Genomic DNA, 22526 nt, shown 5'->3' with positions numbered 1-22526 from the left:
TTGGGACTCAATCTCCTGACCCTGAGATCATGACCTGAACCGAAACCAAGAGTCACATGCTCAACCAACTGAGCCACCCAAGTGTCCCCCAAGTTGGATTTTTAAAAAAGATTTTATTTGTCAGAGAGAGAGCACAAGCAGGGGGACGGCAGGCAGAGGGAGAGACAGGCTCCCTGGGATCAGGACCTGAGCCAAAGGCAGAAGCTTAACTGACTGATCCACCCAGGTGCCCCTAGAGTTGACTTCCTGAAACATTCCTCCAGCCACCTCTAGGTTTGTGTAATTCACTACATTGTATCTTAAGCATCTGTTTATACAAGTCTATGAACTTCACCAGTGAACTCCCTGAGGGCAGGAAATAATCTTACTCATTAGGACACGGGCTTGGGCAGGATGGAAGTAAGGGACGTATATCCTGAGACACTCAACAACAACCTAGCTTTTCCACTGTATTCCCAAGTGTTCCAGTCTAGCTGGTTCCCCAATCCCAGGGCACTTGCAATAGGAACGGGAACCCTCTTTCCAAAATTGTAACAAACCCAGAATTTTCATCTCATCTCACCAGGGTCCCCGCCAGTCAGCCTTCCCCTTTCGTTCTCTACAAGCCCCGTCTAAGAAACCGATGCCCTAGAGAACTATTGGGAGCTCTCTCCACTAATTTTGCAGATGCAATTAGTGCCAAGTTACCCCGATGAAGAAAGGTATCCTTCATTTTAGGGCTTCTTTCCTTCCATTCGGACTGGGCGAAGGAGCAGAGCAGGGAAAGAGCGAGAGCCACTTTAGAAGGGAAGGGGCTGCGAAGAATGGCCGAGGGCGACGCACACCAGACGCCGGAGTGCGGCACTGGGTGCTAAGCCTGGGCTTCCCCTTATCCCCGCCTCCTTTGTTAAGCTCGACCCACTTTAGGGCGGGACCTCCCACTTCAACCAATTCTGGGAGACGAACTCTGGCGGTTTGTACTCTTCCTTTCCAATGAGAAAAAAAGGAAGCAGCTTGGCCCCAATAACCAATCCGAGGAGGCGGCGCCTGGTTGTCAGGCAGGTTTGTAAGAGTTCGGGCCAATTGGAGGCGCAATCACCGCTCGACCCGGGCGCAGCGCGCAGGCGGTGGCGAAGAGACGCCGAGCGGGCCGAGTGCGGCCGAGCAAAGCCGGAGCCGGAGCGGGGCCGCAGGAGCCGGGCTGGGTCCGGACGGGCCGAGATGCCCTATAAACTGAAGAAGGAGAAGGTGAGTGTGGCCCTCTTCCTCGCGCCTCCGCCTTGGGGCCTGCGCGGAGCTCTGGGAGAGGCCGAGCCAGGCCCGGGACAGCCCCAGACTGACCCTCCCGTCCGGCCCCCGCAGGACTCCCGGGGCCAGCCCTCCGCCCCCGCTGCTGGCCGCACCCCCAGCCTGTGCCGCAGCTGGGAAGCCTCCCTCACCTAGCCCGGGATGGAGTCCCCCGCGTACACCTCCATCCTTTCCTCCCTTCACCTACCCCCGGCCCTGGGTAACCACCTCCCTCCAGATCTGCCCCACTCCCAGGTCACTCCGCTGCTTTTTCTCCACCCCCCCCCTCCACCCGTTTACCCGTTTGGGACAGCCCCTCATCTGAGACTGCACCTCCCTCCAGCCCACCTCCCCCCCCCCCGCCCCCCATTGCGCGCAGCCCCTTCTCTTCTTACACGCCTGGGCCTGGGCCTGGGCCGGCCTTCTCCACCGTACCCTACAGCCCCTTCTCCCTCCCCGCCAAGCTCCTTGACCTAGAACTGCTCTGCTTTCTCTCTCCTCCACCAAATCTGGCCTAGGCCCCTCCCTCTAGTTCTTCCTTCACACACAAACTTGTAAGCCAGGACTGAGCCCTTCCTTCTGTTGATGGAACCTCAGAACGTCAGTGCTGGAAGGGACCTCTGAGAGCATTCAGTGCAATCCTTAGTGATACAGATGAGGAGACTGAAGCCCCGATAGGGGAAGGGACTTGGCCAAGGTCACACAGCCTACTTGGAGGCCCAGCTGCAATATCAGGTCTCTTGATTTAAAGGCCTCCTTTGTACCAAAGCCTCCCTAACAGGCATCAACCGACTTGCAGGTTCATCCTGAATCAATTACCTTTCCTAATCTGAGCGAGCTCCTCCCCTTATTCCTAATCTTAGGATAACGTTTGCATTTTTCCAGTGTTGCACCAGTGCTGAATTCCTGCCTTTCTAGGCTACACTACCCTCAAATTGGGAATCTGCCCTTACTATCAGATTAGTTCTCCTTCTTACCACAAAGGCCAGCCAGCCACCCCTGGACACCCTTGACTTTGTCCTGGTGTCCTGATACAGACTGTTTCTTGATGTTGCCTTCTTTACCTTCCTCTTCTACCTCCATACTGCCTTCCCCTGTTCTTCATCCCTGCCTTTCTCTACCTTCTATTTCCTGCTGTTGCTGAGGTCTGACTCAGAGGTGTGGTTCCTTTGAGGTACAGATTCACACAGAGGATGCTAGGATACCAGTTCCAGCCTCCCCCAGCTTCTCCTCTCCTGGGGTTAGCCCCTCGTGGTGGGGGCTGGCTCTGGCCTGGCACTCTGCTCAGCCACTTTATGACCTGAGAGGTGTCTTGCTTTCATTTGCCCTCTGATGGGCTGGGTCGCTGGGTTGCTGTGTCTGACCTTTATCAGTTCAACTCTTTATCTTGGGGCTTTCAGAGGTTTGGCAGGCAGCTCTGATTCTGGGTTGTCCCCATTACCTCACAGGGACAGAGGTTCTGAGTGGAGGGTTGGTGATGGCGTACTAGGCAGGGAAGCTCCTGGGGTCCTGGGCTGGGCAGGTTGGCGTGCTGCACCCAGGCCCTGTGTCCTTGGGGAGTGGGCCTGCTGAGGTGGTTTGGGCAGCGTAGCTGGGAACGATGCACACACAAGTCAGCCACACCTGAGGCTAAGGGGCTTCTTCAAGGAGTGTGGATGCGTGGGGAATTCAGGGGAAGCTGGTGGGGTCCCCACCCATTGGTAGTTTTTAGTCTTAACGGAACAGATACTGTCCCAGCTGCAAAAAGCCTTCTTCTACTAGGTGACTGAGAAGAAAAAATTCTTAGACTCGCTAGGACCATAGGTATTTGCCCATAGTATTTGGCTGGGAAAGAGTTTGGAGGAACTGGGGTACCCAGAGCCAGGCATCTTGGATTCCTTTTAAGGTTTAACTTTCAGCTTTTGATTTCCAGTTGCATTTGGCCTCCTTCAGTGGTTAACAAGTCCTGAGGGGAGGGGGGTGACAATGTGACTGAGGTTTGCCTGGATGGGGTGGGAGCAGAGAGGAGGGGTGGGCGGAAAGTCTTTATTTTGGAACCATCAACTCTCCCTGTTCTTCATCTCTGCTGGTCCCAGTCTTGGCCATCCTTCACAGCCTTCTCCCTGAAGACTTCCGTGAATCCTCAGTTAGGAGTGAGCTCTCCCTCCTCCCCTGGATTTGCAGAAGACTTGATAGGTCACTTAGGGTCTTTTTGTGTTCCCTTGGACTGGAATTAATTGTGAACAAATCTTTTCTTCTCCCTTGAGATAGTAACTAAGCTCCATTTTGGTTTGGCATCTTCCTTGCACACAGTAGGCACTCAGTAGATGGGTGCTGAGTCAATCCATTAGGGTGATTTGCTTCCTTCCTCCTTATCTCTTTTAGGTTCCCCGGCGGTGTGCCCCAGCTCCTTTCCACCTTCTTCTTGTTTTTCATAATAGTAATAACATTGACTAACATTGGGTTATTCATGTGCCGGACAGTGTGCTAAAGGGAATTGGGTAATATGACTGTTGTCACTTCAAAGATGAGGACTGAGGCTCAGAGAGCCTAGTTAACCTGCTTACGGTGATAGAGCTAGTGAGAGTTGGGCCCGAAGCGGAGTGTGGGCTCCAAACCACCGTGCCGGGAGGCACTTGACTGCTGGGCTGCCCCGGGGTGAGCTGGGGTGTGCTGGGGTGTGTGCATTCCACCTGTTCTGCAAGAGCCCGGAGCAAGGGTGGTGGGCGTGGCTTCCGCGTGCCCCCACACACGCCCACGCACGCAGGCAGGCAGCTGGGATCTCTCCTAGGAGCACTCCCTGACAGGTAGGTTTGAGCAGTGGGGCTGGTGGAGGAGTGCTAAAAGGAGAAGGAGCTTGCGGTCAAGCAGAGATGAAACAGGTACAAAGATGGGTCAGCTTTGTCCAAGAGGCCCACGTTTGGGGACTGTCGCCTCAGTGACTCCTGCCTGCACCCCTCATCCTTTTCCTCTACACCCCACGCTCTGAGCCATACTCCCTGGCCCCTTGGCAAGGGGTCAGTGTGCCCAGCCTAGTTAGTGGGCAGTGGAGAGGGTGCTTGGCCCAAAGGAGGAGCGCCTTGTGACACCTGGAGCTGCGCCACACCTGGGAAGGGCTCTCTTCTTCCCTGCCCCCTCTTCCAGCCCACGCAGAGCTCTGTTCTTGCAGAAATCCCTGTGCCCCCATAGTCACTATGACTTAACATTTGTCACTGAAGGGGCCCAGGTGCCGTCGAGCGGCAGAATCTCAGAGCTGGAAGTGACTTCCAGGGTCCTCCGACCGAGTCTTCATTTAGGGCTCGAATCCCTTCTGCCCCTGATTTAGAAGAGTCAGGAATACTCCTTTGCTCCCGAAGGCTCTCGGGACTGGGGAGCTCGCAGCCCGTTTCTGTGCTGCTAGTCTAGGAGAAAATCCTTCCTCGTTTGGAGCCTCAGCCTGTCTTCCTGCCACTTCAGCCCATGGCTCTTGGCCTCTGGATCCACATAGAACAAGTCGCATCTCTAGTCCGCAGGCAGCTCTTCTTTCTTCGTAAAACCCCCTCTTGCTCACCCACCACTGGGACTCCTCCCTTCCATTGTTAGCCATCCCAGCCTTGCAGCTGTTGCTCTCAGGACAGGCTTTTGAATCCACTCCCAGTATGGGTTGTATTTCGCCAGAAGAAAACCTAGGATTTGTCTTTGTCCCTCCCAAAGTCTGATGCTCACGACTGAACCAGATCTTCCCAAATAGCCCCGTGAAGTGCCAAGGACAGGGGCGCTTCCCCGTCCCCCCAGTGCCAAGCCCTCCACACTCTGTCTGTTAATTGGATGGAAGGTCACGGGGTGCTGTGACGCCCCGGCACTTGGATGGTTTGTGTTGAGCTTGCAGTCAGACCTAAATCCCCAAGTCTTTTTCACATTTTCCCTGTCCTGTCCCTGCGCAGTTGGTTTTTTTGGCCTGAAGCATAGGAAGAGACGCCGGGCAGGCCGGAGCTCTGAGCCAGTGGCCTGGTTCCCGAGGGAGACTTCAGACTAGTGCTCGTCTTTGTAGCAGTTCAGGGTTTTACCCCCATCGCTGTCCCTGTGCTTGTCCACTGGGGCGTTCCTGGGATGATTCCTGTACCTGATTAGGCTAGTAGCACCCTCTAGTCTGGGTGTGATTTGTAATTTCCCAAAAAGGCTTCCAAGTCTTTGCAGATGGCTTTTGGGGAAGAGTGGTGACTCCCTCCCCTCCAGCATGAGAGCCTCGGCACCTCTTGCCTGCTGGAGCCAGAAGCCAGTCTGAGTAGCTTGTTCCATGGGACTTCCCCTGAAAGCTCCTCGCCCTGGTTCTTCCTGGACAGAGGCCCTCCCAGGCCCCAGCTCTTAGACCAGCCATGTGAGGTGACCGAGCATTATCTTGCTTAAATTATCTTCGAGATGTCTTCCTGACCAGATTCCAGACTGTGTGGAGGGACCAACTCTCCCTCTGTGGACCCCAAGTCTTCCTCGCCTGGGCTGGGTACAATGTAGATGCTCGGTGATGCTGACTGATTGATTGATTCCATTGGACAAAGGATAATCACAACACAGATGTAAGGGGTCCAGATGAGGCCTCTCCCTCCCCCTGGCATCTGCTAACTACCTCCATCTTCCTCCTTCAGGAGCCCCCCAAGCTTGCCAAAGGCACGGCCAAGCCCAGCAGCTCGGGCAAGGATGGTGGAGGCGAGAGCACCGACGAGGTAATGACCATGGGCACAGCCCTAGTTACGGTGCAGGCACCAGCTCCAAGTGCTTGACGGCTGGTGGGTGAGGGATCCCCGGGGGGCCAGAAGTTATCCTGGCAGAAGGAACGGGGATTTCCGCAGCCTGGGAGGGGCTTGGACAGCCCAGCCAGGTAGCTGCCCTGGGCAGCCTTCCCCTTTGGCTGGTGTAGAGCAAAGAGACTCTGCAGGTCTTCAGACGCCCCAGCATTTCCCGTGAAAGTCATTTCTCTGACTGCCAACTTTGAGTGATGCGAATTCCTTTCTCCTTAGGGCAAAAAGCGAGGGGTATCAGGTGCTGGGGAGAGAGGAAGAAGTACACGGGTGCTCCGTGGGGCGTGAGTGGCTTCAGCGTGGCTCAGGATAGGGCCGGGGGTGGGGAGCGGCTGGTATTCCTGAGTCTGGCAGGCAGGGCTGGGCCCACTGCCCTTGGTTCTGATCATTTGCTGCTAAAGGCCAGTCAGGAGCAGAGGTCAGCACAGCTTAGCAATCTAGGGCTCTAAAGCAATAAATGGCAAGCCGGGAGAGCACTGGAGGGTGGAGAGACTTAAGTCCAGAGTATGTCCCGGGAAGTTTGGGAGTGTGCTCACTGGGCTGCTCAAGATGGTGGCCAGTCCTGTGGGCACATTGAGCAAGCACCCCTGTTACTCAGGAACTGGTGATCCTTGGTTTCTCTGCTTCTTCTCTCCTGTTCTAAACCTTCCAGAGGAATGGAAGACAGCAGGAAATAGCTCTCTAATTATGGGCAGAGCTTGTGGGTTTTTGGGGGAAGAAGAGATCGATTAACAAGTGTTTGGGGTTAACCCTGGATTTAGATTTTTCTAGGTACTTCTGGTCCCTGTCACCTCTAAAGAGATCCCAGCCCCACACCTCTGACCATCGTTTTAGGCCTCACTTAAGTAATCAGAGGAAGCAGGGTTGGTTTTCCCCATTTTACAGACATGGGAGTTGAGGACCACGAAAGATGAATTCTTCCTTCCTCTGCACTTATATAGTCCTCTGAACATGTCTCTGGGATAGGCCTTATCACTCGGTGCTGTAACTATTTGTCCAACATGTGTTTCTCTCCACCACACTGTGGACTCTGAGGGGAGGAGCTGCGTGTGCTGGACGGTGCATTGCTTTTTCCCCACACCTGTGTGCTTGTACACTTGGCTCTTTTTTGGAGGTGGGGGAGTATTTTTATTTATATATATTATTTTTTTAAGTAATCTCTAGGGACGCCTGGGTGGCTCAGTCGGTTAAGCATCTGCCTTTGGTTCAGGTCATGATCCCAGGGTCCTGGGATCGAGTCCCACGTCGGGCTCCCTGCTCAACGGGGAGCCTGCTTCTCCCTCTGCCTCCTGCTCCCCCTTCTTGTGCTCTCTCTCTCTGACAAATAAATAAATAAAATCTTAAAAAAAAAAAAGTAATCTCTACACCCAGTGCGGGGCTCGAACTCGTGACCCCAAGATCAGGAGTCACATGCTTCTGCTGACTAAGCCAGCCAGGTGCCTCTCATGCAGTTGGTTCTTAATAAATCATCAGTCAGCGCTCCTGGAAAACACTCCCTCTGGGCTCAGTCTCCCCTTTAAGAATGGTGACATCTGTGGGACCCACAGGGAAGGTGCCTGGGAGCTGGCAACTGACATTCAAAGCAGCAAGAGGGACTTAGAAATAGGATTTAAAGGGACAGAAAGGAATAGTTAGGGGACTGTTCTCATCTTTTGCCTAACTAACTCCTCCTTGTTAGGTTACTAGATAGATTGGATGTCTTGTCCTAAAAGCAGTCTTCCTTGACCACCTCCCCTTCCCTCCCCACCAGGACGTGGTCGGGGCTCCCACTGTCTGCCCTTCTGGCACCCAGTCCCACCCCACGGCAGCATTGAACCACAGCTGTAGTTAAAGAATTTGATGTGAATTCGTTGTTCATCAGTTTTAACTCTTGTGTTAGCACGTGAGCTCTGTGAGGCCCCCCTTCCATGCCGAAGGGCCTGGCACACCAGCGGTACCAGTATTTGAATGCATTAGTGACCAATAAGCAAACCAATCAACTTCAAAAAAGTGCTGGAAGTAACCTTAGAGTCTACCCCTCTCCTTTCCTAGGTAGGAAAGTGAAAGCTCAAACAGGCGAAGAAAGATGCTGAGACCAACTACGGGCATTTCTCCACTACCTTTCTGGACCCATGGGTTAAAGGCAGTGGGTTGATACAAGGCCTTTTGGAAAAGGAGAGTGCTGAGTTCCCCTTGGGCTCCGTTCTGTGAAGTGTTGCCCAGGTCTCACCGGTAGGAGGCAGCAGCAGGAGTTGTGTGCGATTGTCCAGGCATGTCCCCGTGGGGCCCCAGGCAGAGGGATGGTAGAAAAGTTGGGGGCCGGGCTACCAGGCCTAGGTCATCCAAAGCCATTTGGCACAGTCCTTTCCTTGCTTTCTGTAGTCCAGAATTTGGGGCTCTTCTAGCCAGATTTACCCTGTGTCATGCATTTGCCAGAGCTTTTTCAGTTGAGCCTAGTAACGATAGATAGCAGCCACCCCTTATTTTCTTCAGCAGTTCACTTGTGTGGTAGGTTGCCAGGGCAGACATAACAAATGACCACAAACTAGGTGGCTTAAAATGACAGAGATTGATTCTTTCACACTCCTGGAGGCCAGATATCTGAAATCGACATGTCAGAGGCCATGTCCCTCGGAGGTTCTGGGAAAGAATCTCTCCCATGCCTCTGTCCCGAGCTTCTGGTGGTTCTCAGCAATGCTTGATGTTCCTTGGCTTGTGCATACATCATTCCAGTCTCCTCCTCCGTCTTCATATGGGGTTCTCCCCTGCGTCTCTGTGTTCACATTTCCCTCTTCTTCTTCTTGTTTTAAAATTTATTTATTCATTTGAGAGAGAGAGTGTGAGCAGGGGGAGGGGCAGAAGGAGAGGGAGATAAGCACACGTCCCGCTCAGTGGGTAGTCCTACGGGGCGGGGGGGGGGGGGGGGGCTTGATCCCAGGACCCTGAGATGATGACCTGGGCCCAAATCAAGAGTCTGACACTCAACCGATTGAGCCCCCCAGGTGCCCTTGCATTTCCCTCTTCTTATGAGGACACTAGCTATATGGGATTTAAGGCCCACCCCAGCTTGATTATGTCTGCAAAAACCCTGTTTCCAAATAAGGTCATGTTCACAGGTGTTGGGTTGACTTGAATTTGAGAACAGACACTGTTCAACCAGGCTCTGTCCTAAGACCTTTGCTTGCATTTAATCTTTTGATCTCATTTAATCTAGACAACACTCCCCTGAGGTCATTCCATTATCGTCATCATCCCATTTCACAGATGAAACTGAGGCTTAGTGACGTTAAATAGCGTTTACTCAGCCAGTAAACAGTTGAGCTGGAATGCAACCCAGTGTTGTGTGGCTTACGAGCCAGTTCTCCCGTGTTCTTAATGACATGATGACAAGATTCTTGAAGAGTCTTAGAGCGGAAAGGAGCCTTGAGAGATTAGGTCAGACTCACTGTTGACCCACTGCTGCGGGCAGTGGTCCTTCCTGGTCTGTCTCTGGAGAAAGCAGCTCCCTGCCTGGACTCTTCTATGTCCTGTGCCCTGTCCTGAGTTCCGGAAGCAGGGACAGAGGACGGAAGAAATTACCCCAGTCTCATCCACTTCAGCCTGTCCTCCCAGTAGCCAGAGTTGTTACCCTAAAAACATTTTTTTGTTTTCTCAGTCCTCTACTTAGGGGGGCTCAGTTGGTGAAGCGTCTACCTTCGGCTCAGGTCATGATCTCAGGGTCCTGGGACCAAGCCCCGCCCCCCCATTGGGCTCCTTGCTCAGCGGGGAGCTTGCTTCTCCCTCCCCCTCTGCCTGTCACTCCCCCAGCTTTTGCCCGCACTCTCTCTGTCGAATAAATTAAATTAAATTAAATTAAATTAAATTAAATTAAATTAAATTAAAAAAATCTTACAGGTTACAATTCAAACTCACACTCTGGACCCCTGTGAGCTGGCCCCACCCCATTCTTCCAGCACCCCTCCTGGTTTCTCACCCCGCTGGACTTCCCATTCTCCGATATAAGCCCTTTTATGACCCTGGGCCCTTACCGATGAGATTCCATGGGCGTGGACTACTTTATTTTTCTGCTCTGTTTCTTTGCCTGCTAAACGCACGTTTGTCCTTTGAGAGCCACATCAGAAGTCACCCTTTTCAGAGCGTCTTCACTAATTGTTCAGCCAGAGTGTGTGTTCCCAGATCCGCAGCGGCGCTCTCGGCTTTTTCATTTCCCTGCTCCCAAGCTGCCTGCATGTTGGTCTCGCCCACTGGACTGTGAGCTCTCTGAGGACACCCCTTTTGATCTCTATGGCTTAGCATGATGTTTAATCAGTAAATGAAAGGAGAAGATAAGCACAGCTAGATAGAGCTCTGGATGTCAGGATAGGAGAGAAGGCCTCTATGATCTTGGGGGTCTTAAACTAAAATGATCTTTATTTGACTAGTTAATTCATTAAGCAAAAGTGATGAGGTTAATTTTTGCGTTTTTCTTTTTTTTTCCCCTTAAACTTTTTTTTTTTTTAAGATTTTATTTATTTATTTGACAGAGAGAGACAGCCAGCGAGAGAGGGAACACAAGCAGGGGGAGTGGGAGAGGAAGAAGCAGGCTCCCAGTGGAGGAGCCTGACATGGGGCTCGATCCCAGAACTCCGGGATCACGCCCTGAGCTGAAGGCAGACGCTTAAGACTGAGCCACCCAGGTGCCCTGCTTAAACCTTTTTTTAAGTAGTCTCTACCCCCAGCGTGGGGCTCAAACTTATGACCCCAAGATCAAGAGTCACATGCTCTTCTGATTGAGCCAGCCAGGTGTCCCAATCTTGTGTTTTTCACTGTTATTTTTACCTTTCATCTTTTTCTTACGATACTTTTTTTTTTTTTAATATGCTCTTTGCCCACCATGCGGCTTGAACTCAGGAACCCAAGATCAAGAGTCGCATGCTCTACCATCTGAGCCGGCCAGGCACCCCTTACAATACTTTTTCTTTTTTTTAAGATTTTTTAAACAATTTTATTTATTTGAGCAAGAGAGAGAGAGAGAGCGAGCAGGGGGAGAGGCAGAGGGAGAAGCAGACTTCCCACTGAGCAGGGAGCCCGACGTGGGGTTCGATCCCAGGACCCTGAGACCATGACCTGGGCCAGAGGCAGGTGCTTAACCAACTGAGCCACTCAGGTGCCCATTTAAAGATTTTATTTTAGGGGCACCTGAGTGGTTCGTCGGTTGTGTCTGCATTCGGCTCAGGTCATGATCTCAGGGTCATGGGATGGAGTCCGCATTGGGCTTCCTGCTCAGTGGGGAGTCTGCTTCTCCCTCTACCCCTCCCCCTACTCATGCTCTCTCTCTCTCTCAAATAAATAAATAAAATCTTTAAAAAAAATAAAGATTTTATTTTAAAGTAATCTTTACACCTGTGTGGGGCTTGAACTCACAACCCTGAGATCAAGAGTTGCACGCTCTACGGACTGAGCCAACCAGGACCCCATAATAGTTTCTATAGTACTTGATTTCTATTTCTGCCTCCTACTTTATGTTTAAATATTTGGGTTTGATTGTTAATGGTGGCTGCTTTAGGATTAGTTTGGACTAGGGTTGGTTCAGAGTGGGCAAGTTTAGTTGCAGTCTCTTGAATGTGAACTTGTTGCATAAGTTTGAAGTCCCACTTGACTGCTGGAGGCCTGAATCTGGGAAGGCTTCTTGGAGGTGGGAGGAGAAGGACCTCATGCAGAGGAGATGGCCACTACAGAGTCTCAGAAGTGGGACCAGACAGAATGTAGTAGGGGGCGGAGAGCAGGTTGGCTGGCTTGCCTCTTTGGTCAGTGTCTACCCATGCCTCTTTGGTCAGTGTCTACCCAGAAGGTTCCCGGGGAATCAGTTGCTTCCCATCTCCATCCCAGGTCAGTAGAGAAGTTAAAAGCTGAAGCTTTAGGGCTCCTGGGTGGCTCAGTCAGTCAGGTGTCTGACTCTTGATTTTGGCTTGGGTCGTAATCTCGGGGTCATGGGCTCAAGCCCCACCTCCAGCTCCGAGCTCAGCACAGAGTCTGCTTGTCCCTCTCCCTCTGCTCCTCCCCCTCCAGTGTGCTCTCTCTCTTTCTCTCTCAAATAAATAAAATCTTAAGAAAAAACAAACTGAAGCTTTTCCAGGACGCCTGGCTGGCTCAGTCAGCGGAGCATGCAACTCTTGGTCTTGGGGTTGTAAATTCAGGCTCCATGTTGGGTATAGAGATTACTAAAAAATAAAATCTTTAAAAAAATGTAAAAAGAAAGAAAGCAAGCTGAAGCTTTTAGGAGAAAGAGTTGAACATGAAGTGAGCCCCTGGCACAGCCCCATACCTCCCTTCTGACAAGCATGTCTCCCAGTGAAGAGTGAATAGACCAGGGAATGTCTCCTTGAGGCTTGGCAGCCAGGCGCTCTGCTGGCTGGACCAGCTGTCTCTCAGATGCTCCTTGTGTCTGGGGCCCGGGAGCCACTGGTTCTTATAAAACCAGGGTGGCCCGGTGGGGTGGGGCAGGGCAGGCTAAGCTCAGCTGCTCTCGGGCCACCCCCGCCTTCAACGATGCAATCCTAGTAGGGAAGAGACCTTAGGTATCAACCTATTGGTTTTTAAACTTTGATTTTTAGCCACTCAGCCCTCTGTTCTCTTAACCTTCCTTGGAGATTTGTCCATTTCTACGTTAGCAGAGAAAACTGAGGCCTTGCTTCTCTCTTTCTGGGGCCAGTGCCTCCTTTCCCTGGACCTCTCCTCAGTGTGAGGTTTGTGGAGGTGAAGGGCGTCTGTGTTATCTGGGAAGACAGAGAGAGATACGCTCTCCCTCAGAGTTTTGTACCTCAGCTGACACTGAGCCCCTCGCCCTGGTATCACTAATGTTCCTCCCTCCTACTCTGCCCCTGACACTGCACAGTGCTCTGTTCTGATGGGTCCTGACTTGGGACAGGAAAGGTCTGGGCTTGGCCCCCTGTCAATCAACCATCCAGCCCTTCATTGAATGCCTGTTAGGTGCCAGTGCTGACCCTGAGGGGTGCAAACCAGGGTCCTGGCTTTCAAGGCACTTACCGAGTTGGATATGTGAACACACCAAGCAAGAAGCATTACCAGGGATGGTCACAGAACCAGTGAAACAGACAAGTAGTGTTGAGAGGTCAGGGGCAGGGACTGGACACCAAAGGGTTGGAGTTGAGAAGGGTTTTTGGAAGAGGGTGGGACTTAAATGGATCTTGAAAGATGAAATGCTTTCTTGGGTGCCCCCATTGTATTTATTTATTTTTTTTAGAGAGAGAGGGAGAGAGAAGGCAGGGAGGGGCAGAGGGAGAGAGAGAATCTTAAGCAGGCTCCAAGCCCAGCATGGAGCCCATCATGGGGTTCGATCTCACAACCCTGAGATCATGACCTGAGCCAAAATCAAGAGTCAGACGTGTAACTGACTGAATCACTCAGGCACCCCTTGGGTTCTCCCATTTTAGACTAAGGAAGATAATGGACCCATGGGAACATTTGAGGTGTGCTAGTTTTAGGGATTTCCAGATTGCATTCCTAAAATCCAGGAATGGGAAATAATTAATCGTGATAATAGTAGAAGATACTTCTCGTAAAGCACTCCTGTGAGCCATATGATGTTCCCCTAAATCCTTATTACAACCTTATGAGGTAGGTACTGTTGTCATCCCCACTTGACAGATGAGGAAACTGAGGCAGGCAGACTATATGACTTTCTGGAGGTTACTTGGCTAGTAAATGACAGAGCAGGAGTCAAACCGAGGCAGTCTAGCATGCGTCCGTGCTTTTGATCACTAAGCTCCACAGATAAGGGTTTGGTTGTTCCTACAACAGGGAAATGAAGGCCCAAAGCAGGGGTGGGTCTGATCCACTCCGAGCTCTGGTCTCCTACCCTTCTGCCTCTCTCCCCTATCCCTTCCTGAGGTATGACCCATGTGCCAGATGCAGGGGGAGAGACCCCAGACTCCAGGGTGCCTTTCACAGTCTACCCAACATCACACTGGCTGAGCGCTGGTCACGGCAGGAGAGGAGTGTGGCGGCTGCTCTTGCCCCATTTCCTTGCACTCCCCTAGTCAGAGTAGTGTCTGGAGCGGTCGTTTCAGGTGGAGGAGAAGGCCAGATGGCCAGAAAGGTAATGAGCTACCCTGCACCCACAGGCCTGCCCCGGGCTGGCTCCAGTGCGTTGTCTCCTCGCCTCTGATCCCCAGATAGGTCACAAGCTTGACATAATCGTTTCTATAAAAAATTCAGAGCCTACAAAGCATAGCGTTTCTGTCCTCGTCCCTTCCCCCTATCCCAGAGGATTTCCCATTCTCCCATTGTTGTGGTAGGAAGTCAGATTTTGGGGAGGAGGCTGGAGGAGTGGTGGGGATGGCAGGTATGAGGACAGAAGGTCAACTTCTCCTGTGGTGTGGCGGCCAGCTGGACATGGCCTCAGTCCTCTGGTCCCGCTGCAGTCCTGGGGGCAAGGGTTGTCCTGTGGCTCCGCTCTGCCCTCTTCCCACAGGTGGTTACCTGCCAGGACCTGGGGGTGGACAGCCCCGCACACACCTGTGTGTAGCCCTCTGAAAAATGGGCTTTGTGGGGCTCCGACACCCGTGTCTGGGAGGAAGTCAGGAGATAGCTTTTAAAAATCAGCAGTTTTTCTCCAATTGTGTAGAAGGGTCAGCTAGTACAACATTGAGAACAGTAGAAAAAAGTCACATATTGTGCTACAACGGGAGACGGTCATGAACACAGTGGTGGACTTGCTCTCGTTTCTTCCTCCTTCACTGGGTTTTGCTTTCCGTGCGTGTGTCAGAGTGTGGGTGAGCTCATTCTGCACATACAGTTTTGCATTATCTGTATAGGAAGCAATTTTCTGTCATTACGTAGTTTTAGGCTTCGTTTCGTTTTATTTTAAATTTTTGTCAACATGACAACATGTACATTGTCAGGAAAGTCAGGTAGGACCCTTGGTTTTATAATGAAGAGAACAGTCCCTGCTGAGCCCCCTGTTCTCCTGTTGTTCCGTGGCGACCACTTTCAACTCCCCTTTCCTTGGAAATTGACTTCTATACTTCCAAATAAGATTCTTTTACTGCTTTTTTTTCCTTTAATTTTCGAGTGTTAGATATTATCTATTGACTTTCTACTATGGAAAATTAAGGCCTCAGTGCCTTAGATCTCCAACCCAGACATTTCCCATGCTCCCAAAATACTTATCACCAATTTTGGGCAAATTACTATGGCTGTGTAAATATTTTCCACAGCTGAACCATGTGTGATTACATTTAGTACCTAGTTTTTATAAACATAATTTTAACTCCATGATTTTCCTTCTATCTATCTATCTATCATTATAAATAGGGCTGTAAAAGTGCACACAAAGCCTTCTTTTTTTTTTTAAAGATTTTATTTATTTATTCGACAGAGGTAGAGACAGCCAGCGAGAGAGGGAACACAAGCAGGGGGAGTGGGAGAGGAAGAAGCAGGCTCATAGCGGAGGAGCCCGATGTGGGGCTCGATCCCATAATGACGGGATCACGCCCTGAGCCGAAGGCAGACGCTTAACCGCTGTGCCACCCAGGCGCCCCACAAAGCCTTCTTTTATATGAAGGATTTTTCTCTTTTCCTTTTCTTGTTTTTTTTTTTTTTTAAGATTTTATTTATTTGTCAGAGAGAGAGCATAAGCAGAGGGAGAATCAGGCAAAGGGAGAAGCAGGGTCCCTGCTGAGCTCCATCCCAGGGCCCTGGGATCATGACCTGAGCTGAAGACAGATGCTTAACCCACTGAGCCACACAGGCGCCCCTCTTTTTTTTTTCTTTTTTTTCTTTTTTTTAAGATTTATTTATTTATTAGAGAGAGCGCACGCCCACACGGGTGCTTATGGGATGGATAGGGGCAGAGGGAGAGAATCTCAAGCAGACTCCCCACTGAGCGCTCGATCCCAGGACCCTGAGATCACGACCTGAGCGGAAACCAAGAGTCGGACACTCAACCAACTGAGCCACCCAGGCGCCCCTGTAGGATTTTTCTTAAGCTATATTTTTCATAGTTAAAACTACTGAGACACAAAAATGAATTTCTTTCTTTGAACTTTTTATCGGGGGGGGGGGTGTTTCTTTAACTTTTAACCGAAGAATGTGACGCATTCATTGAAGCAATAAAGTACACTAATCTCAAGTATGCTGCTTAATGAATTTTTTTTTCCTGCCTAATGAATTTTCACGTATGTTTCTGCTAGGAACCACCTCCCAGATCCAGTCAAGATATAGAATGTTTCCATTACTCAAAAGTTTCCTCAGGTCCCTTCTCAGTTAAGCCCACACCCCTGTCAGCCCTGCCCTGGCAAGACGGCCACCTTTTTGACTTCTGTTACCGTCAGTTCAACAGTTAGACTTGCTGTTCATGAACTAGAACATTTTGAAGGCTCTTGATGCACAGGCAGTGGGCACCATTTTGGAAGACACCGCTTCCTGACCCCTCTCTTCTAGGGATAATAGATGTTAGTTATCTCTGATGCTGACCAGAGCTGCTCCAGGGTAGGAGACAGCTGCTTGGCTGCCCAGGCCTATACAGGCCTAAATGGACGGAGGGATGGGCGGCGGCCCAGGGTGGGAGGCGTAGCTCGGGGAGCCGACTTCAACGACCCACTTGTTTGACTAGGCCCAGCCGCAGCCGCAGCCGCAGCCGCAGCCGCAGCCGCAGCCCCCATCATCCAACAAGCGTCCCAGCAACAGCACGCCACCCCCGACACAACTCAGCAAAATCAAGTATTCCGGAGGGCCCCAGATCGTCAAGAAGGAGCGACGGCAAAGCTCATCCCGCTTCAATCTCAGCAAGAATCGGGAGTTGCAGAAGCTTCCTGCCCTGAAAGGTACTTGGAAAAGGTCAAGGGGGCTGGTGCACCAGGCCTAGGGGTCACAGGGCATTGGCCGAATGGAGGCTTGGGGTATTTTGGAGGGATGGAAGTTCTGCAGAATGTGTGAGAGGGAGTTCCGCCGGGGCTGGGGCTGCCAGGGGAGCAGGCTGGCAGCAGGTCGGGGTAGGGGAAAGGCCTGTAAGGCAAGTGGCGCCTGGCAGCGAAGGGCCGGGGAGGAGAATATGACTGTTGCCTCGCCACCCCCAGATTCGCCCACCCAGGAGCGGGAGGAGCTCTTTATCCAGAAGCTGCGCCAGTGCTGCGTCCTCTTTGACTTTGTATCAGATCCGCTCAGTGACCTCAAATTCAAGGAGGTGAAGCGGGCAGGACTCAACGAGATGGTGGAGTACATCACCCACAGCCGCGATGTCGTCACGGAGGCCATTTACCCTGAGGCGGTCACCATGGTGGGCACTGGGCAAAGGGGGGAGCGGGCAGGGCAAGCGGCTGTGGAGAAGCCTGGACGGGAGCTCTCACCTGGGTCCTGCCCCTCAGTTTTCAGTGAACCTCTTCCGGACGCTGCCACCTTCATCAAACCCCACCGGGGCCGAGTTTGACCCTGAAGAGGATGAGCCCACCCTGGAAGCTGCCTGGCCCCATCTGCAGGTATCGGAGTGAGGGGGCAGGCGGGCCCTGGCTGCAGGGAATGGGGCGCTCAGAGACCTGCAGCCGGGGGGGGCGGAATCGCCCAGCTCTTGGGGAACGCCCCCTAAGCGGATGCTCATTGTCCCCGACAGCTCGTGTATGAGTTCTTCTTACGTTTCCTTGAGTCTCCTGATTTCCAGCCAAACATAGCCAAGAAGTATATCGACCAGAAGTTTGTCCTTGCTGTGAGTCCCTGAAGTTCCCGTCCTGCCCTCCTTCCAGTGCATGAGCTCTAGCCCCGCGGCCCTCGCTGCAGGCCCCGCTCCTTCTCCATCTGCTGAGTATATGGGCTTTCAGCCGGGTCCGGTACAAAGCGACTGGTGGTGGAGGGTTGGATAAACAAACCTCTCTGCTTTCAAGAAGCTTCCAGCGTAACTGAAGGAAACAAGCAAGAGTTACCTGTGCCCCGGCAGTGGGGCATGTAAACGTGCACGCCCAGACATCACGCTGGGGAGAGCCGTGTGAGAGCAGCAGTCTGCTCGCCAGGGACTTGTCCCCACCCCCCATCCAGAGAACCTCTGGGTGTCCCCTGGCTAGGACCCTGTGTCTCCCCAGCCCTGGCCTTTTCCTGGCTCCTGCCTCACCCACCACCTTTCCCCTTGCCGGCTCGCAGCTCTTGGACCTGTTTGACAGTGAGGACCCTCGAGAGCGGGACTTCCTCAAGACCATCTTGCATCGCATCTATGGCAAGTTTCTGGGGCTCCGGGCTTATATCCGTAGGCAGATCAACCACATCTTCTACAGGTGAGGCCAGGAGCCAGGCTTAGGAGCAAAGCAAGCGTTGCTAAGTTGGGGTGGGAGCAGAAGGTAGGGGGATTCTGCAGAGAGCTGCAGGGACATCAGGGATTGTCAGGAGAGCCTTTCTTTCTTCCCTCAGGTTCATCTATGAGACAGAGCATCACAACGGCATTGCTGAGCTCCTCGAGATCCTTGGCAGGTGAAGGGGGTGTGGGGACACGCATGCCTGAGGAAGGTTGGGAGGATTGGAACACTGAACTTGGACGCGGCCCTTTGGTCCTAACCAACCTCCCGTAACTCCTAGCATCATCAACGGCTTTGCCTTGCCCCTTAAGGAAGAGCACAAGATGTTCCTCATCCGTGTCCTGCTTCCCCTTCACAAGGTCAAGTCCCTGAGTGTCTACCACCCGCAGGTGAGCTGCCTTCCTCCTGATGGTCCCTGCCTGACAGCAGAGAGGGAGGGGAAGGTATTCCAGCTGGGATGGGGGTGGCAGAAGGAGTGGGTGGGATGATTTCTCTTTACACCTCTTCTTCCATTCTGGGCTCTTGCTTCTGTCCCTGACATCTCTGAGACCTGGGCCCTGTACCTCACCTCCTTTCTACCTCACCCTTTTGCAGCTGGCTTACTGTGTGGTACAGTTCCTGGAGAAGGAGAGCAGTCTCACAGAGCCGGTAATTCCCCTTCCCAGCCCCAGGACACCTCTTCTTGTCAGTTAGACTTGCCAGCCTGTCTATCGAGTAATGCCATAAGCAGGGGCTCAGGAGGAATGTGGCCCAACAGGTGACACGCTTTCCTCTCTGAAGGAGGACGATAACCTATATATACCTAGAAAACAAATCCAGGTCAGAGAAACGTGAGCAGTTGGCGGGGGGCACCCAAGCTGTGCCCACCAGGGTGGGGAGAAAGGGCAGGAAGACTTCCGGCAGAAGCAGGCAGGTGTTGAGGGAGAATTTTCTCCCCATGTCCTGTTCTTCTCACAGGTGATTGTAGGACTTCTCAAGTTCTGGCCCAAGACCCACAGCCCCAAAGAAGTCATGTTCCTGAATGAGCTCGAGGAGATTCTGGATGTCATTGAACCTTCAGAGTTCAGCAAAGTGATGGAACCACTCTTCCGCCAGCTTGCCAAGTGTGTCTCCAGCCCCCATTTCCAGGTGAGACTCAGACCAGCACAGCCCCGTCCCGCCTCCCAGAAACCGAGGAGGGTTTCCAGCAGAGCGACCCGTATCCCTGCTGAGTCCCACCTGTCCCCACCAGGTGGCGGAGCGTGCCCTCTATTACTGGAACAATGAGTACATCATGAGCCTGATAAGTGACAATGCCGCCCGAGTCCTCCCCATCATGTTCCCTGCCCTCTACAGGAACTCCAAGAGCCACTGGAACAAGTATGGGGCTGGGGCAGGGTTGGGCGGTGGGACTCTGGTTTTGGAGCCTGTGAGGGTGTGGGAGAACTGAAGAGCCAGTGGCCTCATCTGGTCACCGAGCGGGGCGGGGGCAGGGGCGGCTGGCGCCCACTGCACGCTGATGGGCCCTTGAGGACCTGCCCGGGAGGAGGCCGGTGTGTGAGACAGGGCTGTGGTACCATCTAGCAGAGCGGACTTGGACCCTTTCTCGCGGCCAGATAGTCTGCAGCTTTGGAGACCTAATGCCGTGCTCCGAGAAGCCCATGTGATCTTTTTAGCATGTGCTGAATCCCAGTGTTGTAGAGGCTTTCGTGCTGAACGCAAGTGCTGCTGGGAGCCGGCCAGAGGCTAGGAAGTGGTGGGAAGAAGGTAGGTCTTGGAGCATGGGAGGCCAAGGATAGACAGGCGGACTGTTAGCTATAAAGGCCCTGAAATGGCGGTCTCCAGTCACATGACTTGGCTAGAGAGAGCAGCTTACACCGCAGAGGTCTGTGAAAACCCTTAGCAGAGACCCCTCCCAGGAGAGAGCCGACTGGGGTCCTGGCACTGCCCTCGGTGTCCGTGAGGCCTCCTACACCGGACCCTTCTTCCTGGCGGCAGGACAATCCATGGGCTGATATACAACGCGCTGAAGCTGTTTATGGAGATGAACCAGAAGCTGTTCGATGACTGCACACAACAGTACAAGGCAGAGAAACAGAAGTGAGTGTCTCTCTACCTGGGGGCTTCCGTCTTCACCCCCCGGGCCCCTTTGCTTCTCTCTCAAGCCCACCTCCCCCGCTCCACCCCGTCCTTGCTCCCTCAGGGGCCGGTTCCGAATGAAGGAAAGAGAAGAGATGTGGCAAAAGATCGAGGAGCTGGCCCGACTTAATCCCCAGGTGAGGTTTTGCCGCCACTGCCCTGAACTCCGGGGCCCCATGTGGCTGAGGGAGGGTTTGTCTGAGGAGGCACAGGAAGCAGACAGGTCCAGCAGCTTCTGAAGTGGCTCTCAGCGCCTGCCCGCGGCTCTCCTTTCTTGTCAGTATCCCATGTTTCGAGCCCCGCCACCACTGCCTCCTGTATACTCGATGGAGACAGAGACCCCCACGGCAGAGGACATCCAGCTTCTGAAGAGGACAGTGGAGACAGAGGCCGTGCAGGTGGGAAGGCACAGAGGGAGTGGGGAGCAGAAGTAAGAGCTCCGGAAGGGAGGGGAGACGGGAGCCAAGGAATAAGGGGAGGAAACCACAGAACCTGTTGGGAGTTGGTCAGCATCCCTCACCTTCCCCGCACCCACACACAGATGCTGAAGGACATCAAGAAGGAGAAGGTGCTGCTGCGGCGGAAGTCAGAGCTGCCCCAGGACGTGTACACCATCAAGGCGCTGGAGGCCCACAAGCGGGCGGAAGAGTTCCTAACTGCCAGCCAGGAGGCTCTCTGACCCCCTTGCCATCCTACCACAGGGCCACAGCCCACTCAGCCCTGGGACGCTGCCCTGGCCCTCCACCCTCTGCTCCCCACTGGCTGACTTGGGGCAAAGCAGTGCCTCTCTAGCTACTCTAGGGAGGGGATGCGGCACTTGAAGCGGGGACCCTCACACAATGGTCCCTCTTCTCCCCCAAATGTGTTCATGCCTCCCTGTGGCTAGTACAGACAGGCTGAGCACTGAGGTCCTCCGTGCTCAGACAACTTGGGGATGTCTGTCCCCCTCCTGCTCCTAACCCCACAGCGACCTGAGGCTGCTCTGAGAAATACACACAGGAATACATAGGCTCCTCTCCCCTTCCCTTTCTCCTCATTTGAACTCCAGGTGTCCTTCCTTCTCTCCCTCCCCTGCAGAAGCATATAGGGAGCAGCAGGAGATGGCTCTCACCAAAGTTATGTCAAGCCCCATTGGCCCCTGGAGTAGCTGGAGGGGAGCCAACCCCCAAAAGGCACAAGTAGGCCCCCAGCCCCAGCAGTGTGCAGGCTGATGGGGTTGAATTATTTTCTCTTACCCCCTGCCTGACCAAGAGAACATGGGAGGTCAAAAGGAGAAAAGCATAGGCTATGGACAATAGGTGATGAATACAGGGCCCGGATGGACCAAGAGAAGGGGGTGAACAAATACCCTACCCTGTGCCCCCTCTTTGATGAGCAGCAGCCCTGGGATCACAGACATGGCAGGGACCACCCTGGGGCTGACTGCTTTCCTGTGCTGTTGGTTCCCAAAGCTAGGAGGGAGCAGTGCCCCAAGCATGGCTCCCCCAACACCTATTTATTTCCTTGTTTGTGCTGATGATGGGCAGGCCCCCATTTGTCCCTTTCGGACACCTTGGCGGGGCAAGGGGCTGAGGAGGGCCAGACCCAGGTTCCAGGGGCACAGGCAGTGCAGCTTTTGGCTGTGTACATAGGGTGCTTTATTCTCCACAGAGTGATACATGCTAAGATGGGTTGGGCTTGGGCCGATGTCCCCATATGTACAGAACTGAATAAAGTGGGTCTCTGAGAAGAAGTCTGATTTGCCTTGATGTGAAAAGCAGATGGGAAAGATGGAGATGGACGTTACAACCAGGGATGTGTTCAGTCCTGTGCTGGTTCTGGCCTGGAATGCAGGGAGGTAAGGCAGCTCGCAGGGTAGTCACTTCCAGGCTGGGGCCCCCTGCCGGGCTTGGAGGGCCTTCTGTACCACATCTTCCCACTGGGCATCTGATATCTCCCGAGCCCAGGCAGGAACTCCTGGCGCAGGCAAGCTTACTCCAGCCATCGTCCTTTTCACCAGCTCCACATGTTCTGAAATCACAGAGAATGGTCAGGGGATAGAAACTGTGGGACCAGCTCTGCTCTCCATTCTTTGAGTTAACCCATAACCCTTGGGCTAGGAAGGTGACCAAATCCATCTTGTTATTTCCAG

At 53.0% G+C, this 22526-nt stretch overlaps 2 protein-coding genes across 6 annotated transcripts in view; one reads left to right on the top strand and one right to left on the bottom strand.

Annotated features, from left to right (window-relative positions):
• Positions 1-1068: 1068 nt before the first annotated feature.
• Positions 1069-22127, top strand: PPP2R5D (protein phosphatase 2 regulatory subunit B'delta). The gene is made up of 16 exons (XM_045800773.2): positions 1069-1227; positions 5868-5945; positions 16615-16825; positions 17078-17277; positions 17366-17476; positions 17608-17700; positions 18129-18259; positions 18393-18452; positions 18558-18666; positions 18872-18925; positions 19235-19405; positions 19509-19636; positions 20255-20356; positions 20460-20532; positions 20677-20793; positions 20937-22127. The coding sequence occupies exons 1-16, from the start codon at positions 1201-1203 to the stop codon at positions 21072-21074; spliced, it is 1803 nt and encodes a 600-aa protein (XP_045656729.2). The 5' UTR covers positions 1069-1200; the 3' UTR covers positions 21075-22127.
• Positions 22009-22526, bottom strand: part of MEA1 (male-enhanced antigen 1) — a 3903-nt gene continuing 3385 nt past the window's right edge. For all 5 annotated transcript variants that reach the window (XM_087857116.1, XM_045800795.2, XM_045800812.2 and 2 more), the window contains exon 4: positions 22009-22405. In XM_087857116.1, coding sequence (XP_087713242.1) covers positions 22254-22405 — 152 coding nt within the window. In that variant the 3' untranslated portion in view covers positions 22009-22253. The remainder of the gene's footprint in view (positions 22406-22526) is intronic.

This window comes from Ursus americanus, chromosome 29 (assembly GCF_024610735.1).
Source record: "Ursus americanus isolate L20-20 chromosome 29, mUrsAme1.1.p, whole genome shotgun sequence".
NCBI lineage: Eukaryota > Metazoa > Chordata > Mammalia > Carnivora > Ursidae > Ursus > Ursus americanus.
The sequence above is the reverse complement of the archived record's forward strand: the minus strand, read 5'-3'. Positions and strand labels throughout refer to the sequence as shown.